Source organism: Delphinus delphis, chromosome 1, assembly GCF_949987515.2.
Source record: "Delphinus delphis chromosome 1, mDelDel1.2, whole genome shotgun sequence".
Classification (NCBI taxonomy): Eukaryota; Metazoa; Chordata; class Mammalia; order Artiodactyla; family Delphinidae; genus Delphinus; species Delphinus delphis.
The window spans coordinates 113,718,055-113,724,978 of record NC_082683.1 but is presented as its reverse complement, the minus strand read 5'-3'; the positions used below and the strand labels follow the sequence as shown (position 1 = coordinate 113,724,978).

Sequence of the window (6,924 nt, the reverse complement as noted above, 5' to 3'; positions counted from 1 at the left end):
TCAGTAGTTGCGGTGCGCAGGCTCTAGAGCTCAGGCTCAGTAGTTGTGGTGCATGGACTTAGGTGCTCCGTGGCATGTGGGATCTTCCCGGACCAGGGCTCGAACCCGTGTCCCCTGCATTGGCAGGCGGATTCTTAACCACTGCGCCACCAGGGAAGTCCCTACACTTTCTTTTATTTTGTCTGTTTTATATGCCCACAAGTCTACCAACAGATGTAGGGCCCATCTCAATTAATTCCTTGCTTGTTTCACCTCAGGAGCTGCTACATCTGCCCAAGAAAGTAGTATTGGGATCCCCAGACAGTTCTGGAAGAGACTGGAAAAGCCAGGGCCGGGGCCAAGGAGTCAGTATGGAGGGAGAATTTCTTCAAGCTTGGCTTCTTTGGGAGCTGGATTTTGCCCCAGATGCAGGCACAGTTGAAACTTTGGCTCAGAAGAGCAATTTAGAGTCCTGTTGAGGGGAGCCGCAATGGAGCCGCAGGTAAAGCATTAAGGTCTGTCCAGAACTGTTGGACCAACCAGGCCTGGGAGGCCAAAAAGGAGAGAATCTGAGGCCTGCTCAGTCTCCAGTCTCTAGTCTCCCTATCTTCAAAAAGAACTAGGCCAGAATGCTGTAGAGAAAAGGGAAAATGGAGGTCAGAAGAGGGAGATCTGAAAAGGGATTTTCCAGACAAACTCACCGTGTCTCCCTGGTGAGGTGAAGCCCAGTATAAGGAAGAAGGCCAAACCTGAGCCCCAGACCTGTCCCTCTCATGGAGACCATCCCAAATCAGTAAGCTGGCCCTGGGGCTTCTTCCTGGACTTTGCTGTTTCCAAAAGGTCTTTATGAGTGATGAGTGTTCAATCTTGTCCCAGCTCTGTCAGGAAGCTGGGCCAGGTATTATCTCACTTTTCTGACAGAGATAATGAGCTTCAGAGAAGTTTGCTGCTTCTATGGCTGGTAAGTGGGTGAAGCAGGCAGGTCTCAAGCTCTGCATAGCTGACTATAAATCCTGGATCCTTTCTGGTTTCCAAAGCTGATTCATTTCCCTGAATGAGCCACAGGCCTTTAGATGTTCCTAAAACTGGGCATGGGCTCAATAGTTCTAAAGACCCTTCTTTTCACCACCTCTCAAGGGCTGCTTCTGCACTCCTGGCCCAGGGCACTGGGGTGCTCCGCCAGAGATAGGGTCTGCGGCTGGGCCTGAGGGAGCAGTCCCACTGGCTTCTGCTCTAGTCACAAGTGTTATAGAGGCTTTGGGATCTGCAGTGGGCTTTCTTTATTTTACTTCCACCCTCAGTTTGTGGCCTGGTTTCCTTGACGGACCCAGAGTCTTTCTAATGTCCTTCCCATCCCCCACCCCCTGTCCCATCAGGATCTTGAGAGAGAAGGAGCATCTGGATCTTCCCCACCCAGTGCTCCTTCTATTCTGGGATTCATTTTGATGAGTAGAGTTGTTTAGGGGACAGAACGCAGAAGAGCTGCTGGGATTATAGAACAATATAAGCAGTGTGACCTGGATTAAAATCACTCAAACTGTGTAATTCTATGCTTTCATAATTATTTTCCTGGTATTATGGCCAAACTCATGGCTGTGAAAATGCCAACGTCTTATCTTTTGAGGTGGCAGATACAGGCTAATAACAGCATGCATAAGAGAGTCCTTTATAATTCTGGACTACCTAATATGAGCTAACAGTGTTGTCCTGACCACATGCTAGTATAGAATGGGTGAGTGGTTCTAAAGGCAGCAGGGGCAATGGGGAGTATCAAGGTGGATTGGAGGCAGCATAGAGAAGGGCCTCGGAGGGGGTAAGCCAGTTCCCATGCCCCAGGCCCTGCCATCACCCACCTTCACACACTACGCCTGTATCCTCATCGTGCCCACAGTCAAAGGTCTCCACCTGTTCACATTCAGCCAGGGCCTCTTCTGTCCCATTGCACAGTGCTACCTGAATAAATAAAGGTCGGTCATCTTCTGCCACTGGCAGATACAACACGCCTGCAGGTGTGTGTCTGGCTGCTCCACAGCCCAGCTCCCGGCACACCATGGCCACATCCTTCATGTCCCAGCCATCATCACACAAAGTGCCCCAGAGACCTTCCTTTTCCACCTCCACCCACCCATTGCAGTGGTGGGCACCATTCACCAATCGGATTTTGGGTGGATGTTCTGCAAACAGAAGGGGTCAGAGCACACTGAGAAATGTCCTCTTCAGCTTCCCTGGTGGCGCAGTGGTTAAGAATCTGCCTGCCAATGCAGGGGACACGGGTTCAAGCCCTGGTTCGGGAAGATCCCGCATGCCATGGAGCAACTAAGCCCGGGCGCCACAACTACTGAGCCCACGCTCTAGAGCCCGTGAGCCACAACTACTGAGCCCATGTGCCACAACTACTGAAGCCTGCGCGCCTAGAGCCCGTGCTCCGCAACAAGAGAAGCCACCGCAATGAGAAGCCTGCACACCGCAACTAGAGAAAGCCCTCACGAAGCAACGAAGACCCAACGCAGCCAAAAATAAATAAATAATTAAATAATTAAAAAAAAAAGGAAATGTCCTCTTAGGGCAGTTCCCAGTGTTAAGAGAGGTTGTTTGATAGTGCTGGTGATATGTGGTGTGGGGGTAGGGGGCTTGCTGAGTTGGGAACCACAGAGCTTTGCTCTATCCTATGCTATTACCATCTCCTAAGAGCATCTCACCCCACCTAAGGCCCTCACTCAAAGACACCTAGGAAAAGTTTTTGCTTTCTGAAAACAAAGGAATATGGGCACGTAGAGACTTATGGTTTGATTCTTATGAGCTCAGAAAATCTTAGAAAAAGAGAAGGTTAGAACTAGATCTTTCCCAGAAATGGACACCGAGGCTTAGAATAGGGAAAGGCCTAGAATAGGTCAGTTGAGTTACTCAGTTTCCTTTTGCTCCACTCTATTACTGACTTCACCAATCACAGGCTCATATTCTCTGCAGAGAGAAAGGGGTGAACACATCACACAGACTGGTCAATCCCTAATCTTTGCCTATTTTTTTTTGTTGTTGTTGTTGCAGTACGCTGGCCTCTCACTGTTGTGGCCCCTCCCGTTGCAGAGCACAGGCTCCGAACGCGCAGGCTCAGCGGCCATGGCTCACGGGCCCAGCCGCTCCGCGGCATGTGGGATCTTCCCGGACCACGGCACGAACCTGTGTCCCCTGCATCGGCAGGCGGACTCTCAACCACTGTGCCACCAAGGAAGCCGTCTGTCTATTTATTTGGTTTTTGTTTTTTAAACTGGAGTAATGTGTAAAGAGACTCTTTTCTCTAGGATATCTAGCAGAAAGGAGGGATATAAGCCTGGAGATGTCAGTGGCCAGCTTTGCCTGTCTGAGAGTTAAGCTAATGGAGAAATGCAGAGGAAAGAGGGGAGGCAAAGACAGAATGCTCGGCCAGTCGCACATTAGCCATGTCCATACCTGACCCCTCCCACCAACTTCATTTCTTTTTTTTTTGGGACCAAGCCATTTTGTATGGGATTTCTGTCATTAACAACCAAAATGTCACATCTTACACAGTCAATTACCAAGTTCTTGGCAAAGCCTCTGTAAAAAGCTAAATTTAAAAGAATTATAGGTAATAATGTGAATATGATTCTCAAAAATTAATAGATTAAAAAGAGCAAACATATGTAAGACTCTATAGAAACTGAATAGATCAAGCAGCTAGCTTAATTTAATAAAAAAAAAATACTGAACTTTGTATATCCTAAACAGAAAATTCACATTCTTTTCAAATTCCATTTATAGTATTTAGAAAACTGTTGACTGTGTGTTAGGTCATAAAGAAATTCTCAGTAAATCCCCAGTGTAAAAACTATGCAGACCATATTCTTTGATAAAATTTAATACAAGGATAATACAAAAATCTATAATGAAAAGTTTTTTAAAAAATCTATAAGAAATTAATAAAATAGAAGATAAAAATGTATTCATAAGAAGTGGTTGTCTTAAGTTATAAAATAAATATGTGAAACATATTTCACATGCTTTGGAAACTAGACAAATAAAAATATTATACATCAAAACTTGTAGGATGAGATAAAATGGTACTGAGAAGAAACCATGCAGTTTTTAATGCACTTATTAGGAAACAAAGATGAAAAATGAATAAGACATTAAAGAACTACATAAAATAAACTTAAAAAGGAAGAAAGATATACTGAAGATAAAGGAGAAATAAATGAATTAGAAAACCAAAAACCAAATAGATTTGAATTAAAGATAACAAACCTAGGGCTTCCCTGGTGGGCTTCCCTGGTGGCGCAGTGGTTGAGAGTCCGCCTGCCGATGCAGGGGACACGGGTTCGTGCCCCGGTCCGGGAAGATCCCACATGCTGCGGAGCGGCTGGGCCCGTGAGCCATGGCTGCTGAGCCTGCGCGTCCGGAGCCTGTGCTCCGCAACAGGAGAGGCCACAACAGTGAGAGGCCCGCGTACCACAAAAAACAAAAACAAAAAAAACCCTGGCTCTTTAAAAAGAGGAATAAAGACAAACCTCTGGCAAATATGATTAAGAAAGGGGTCACACAAACCAGAAATGAGAAGAGCGCATAATCACATCTATAAAGGCTGTCTGAAAATTCGATGAGAATACTATGTATTAAATTTGGGTAAAATCATCCAAATTATTTTAACAAAGGATAGAAAATTTGGAGAATAATAAAAAAGAGGATTTGACAGTGGAGGTAAAGATCTAACAGGCTCAGAATGTTGTTTGGGCTAGTTCCAAAGACTTATCAAATAGCAGATAATTCCAATATGGTTTTAAGCTGCAGGGCACAGAAAATATGGAAAACCTCTGAAAACATTCTTATGAGGCTAACCTATCCCTGAAACCAAAACTAGTTCAAGAAATAAAACTCACTTTTAAATAAAGATGCAAACATTTGAAATAAATATTAGTAAGTTGTATGTAGCTGCTACCTATGATGATATAACAACTAAGAAGGGTTTATAGCAGGAATTCAATAATTGTTCCATATTAGGAAATCTATTAATGCACTGCTCCACAATAATAAATTAAAAGGAAAAAAATTATATAACCATCATATTAAAATAGTGGCAGGGAGCAAAGTTTTTCAATTCTGTAGCCCTAGCCTAAAGTTCTATCTTTGCACCTATTAGCTGTGTGATGGTGGGCAAGTTACTTATTCTAAATTTCGTTTCCTCATTAGTAAAATGAGAGTTGTTAATGGAGATTAATGAGACAATCCTAGTAAAGTTTTGAATCCTAGAATCTGGTTTGTTCATGGGGTTTCTACTTTTTCCTTAAGTATTTACAAGGTTTGGTTGTAACTCCTTGCTCCCTGAGAGCTCTGAGCATACACTTACCCCACTTCCAGTATTGCCTTGATCCTAGTACAGTACCTATTTTACACCTATCTGATGAGGTAAGTGACAGGGAAACAGGAAGGCCAGTGATGCTATTGTTTAGACCAATGAGAAGGAGAGGCTGGAAGAGCTGACAGGCTCTCTAGGCTAGCTTCGATTCCCTGAGGGAGAGGAAAATCCATGGAAAGGACGCACAAGCCATGGTTTAGCATAATGGCAACTAGTACTGTGGAAGGAGATGTTGGACTTGTCCTTCCCGTGACGTTGGGCCCCCAGGCCACTGTCAGCTTCACAGGCATGGTTCCCAGAATGCCCTGTGGTCAGAGAGAGGTTGAAGGATGCTCCTCCTCCAAAAGGCACCGAGGTGCTCCCCAGGGTGACATTTTCATGATAACATCGGTATAGGATGGGGGGAGATGCTCTCTTGTTCTCACAGCGAAGCTCCACCATGTCCCCAGTGAAGGCCTGGGCCCCAGAAGTACTGAAAGTGAGGACAGGATGTGACACTGGAACTGATAAAGGCAGGACGGTCCATCAAAGAGGGTCTCTTGTGCCGGCACAGACTTATAACCCACTCCATCCTCACCCAAGTGTCCACACAGTATCCCTCGAGCCCCGGGGATTCTTTCTCACTGTCGCACCTCCTGATCTAACAACACTGCAGAGACAGTTCCCGTAGAGCTTTGATAAGTTCTGGAGAGCGTGCCTCTGGCCGTGCCACGTAGCCTGCCTCCTGTATCCCCTTGTCATCTCCTTTAGCTCTTCTGCCACTGTAGCCAGTGCCACCGCCGCCAACACCATTACAGTAACAATCCTAGCATGTTCAGATGGCTTCTTAACCTCTTCACAACCCTGTTCCGTATCATCCTTGGAACATCCTCACTGCCATAGAAGGAAACTGACCCCAGTTGGGACTCTCTGGCTAATTAGGAGAGTGCTACTTACTTCTCATGGAGACGTTCACCGCCTCGCTCTGGATGAGGCCATAGCCATTGTCAGCTGTGCAGTAGTAGCCCCCTGCGTGGCTCTCCCTGATAACAGGGATCTCCAGCTCTGCTCTCTGGGAACGCTGACTTTTCTGCCCCAGACTCTCCCTCGTGTCCTCTCTGTGCCAGGAGAACATGGAGTCCCCTGTGCCTTCAGCCACAGAGAAGACAAGGACCAGCATCTTCCCTTCGACTGCCTGGTCCCCCTGGGGCTGGGTCTCCAGGAACGCTCCAGACATGGGGATTCCTGTGTAAACGTAAGAGGGCAGGTGAGGGCCTGATGCGGAGGCTGTTACTACCTGCTGAGCATTATGGCAGGTGGAGATGGTAGAAGGTTTAGGCAGAGGCGTATTTTTCATCGGGGAGGTGCATGCTGAGGGCCTTCAGGAAGGATCACCCTGCTGCTGAACACTCCAAAACTTCAAACTTGCACTTTCTCCACACTCATTAGCCTTCACTAATGTCCACAGCCTACAGTGATCTTGCTCCTTCCTGATCTCCAGATAAACTTGGGGCAGTGGGTATGGTGGGAGGGGGACAGGGGGAGTCCCCACCCACATCTGCCACTTATTCATTGCATGATCTTGGTAGATAAATTAA

The 6,924-nt window shown here is 46.3% G+C and overlaps 1 protein-coding gene across 1 annotated transcript; it reads right to left on the bottom strand.

The window, feature by feature from the left end:
• Nucleotides 1–1,824: 1,824 nt before the first annotated feature.
• On the bottom strand, nucleotides 1,825–6,563 carry LOC132426009 (Fc receptor-like protein 2). Its single transcript, XM_060012690.1, has 3 exons — nucleotides 6,284–6,563; nucleotides 5,560–5,850; nucleotides 1,825–2,153 (listed from the first exon to the last, which is right to left on the bottom strand). The coding sequence occupies exons 1-3, from the start codon at nucleotides 6,561–6,563 to the stop codon at nucleotides 1,825–1,827; spliced, it is 900 nt and encodes a 299-aa protein (XP_059868673.1).
• Nucleotides 6,564–6,924: the final 361 nt, after the last annotated feature.

Excerpts from the sequence above, each read along its gene's own strand:
- LOC132426009 (XM_060012690.1), bottom strand. The coding sequence starts at position 6,563 with ATGTCTGGAGCGTTCCTGGAGACCCAGCCCCAGGGGGACCAGGCAGTC. Across the intron at positions 5,851-6,283 it reads GGTGAACGTCTCCATGAGAA|TTCCAGTGTCACATCCTGTC; the intron begins GTAAGTAGCACT and ends TGCCTTTATCAG. Across the intron at positions 2,154-5,559 it reads CATCTCCTTCCACAGTACTA|AACATCCACCCAAAATCCGA; the intron begins GTTGCCATTATG and ends TTCTGTTTGCAG.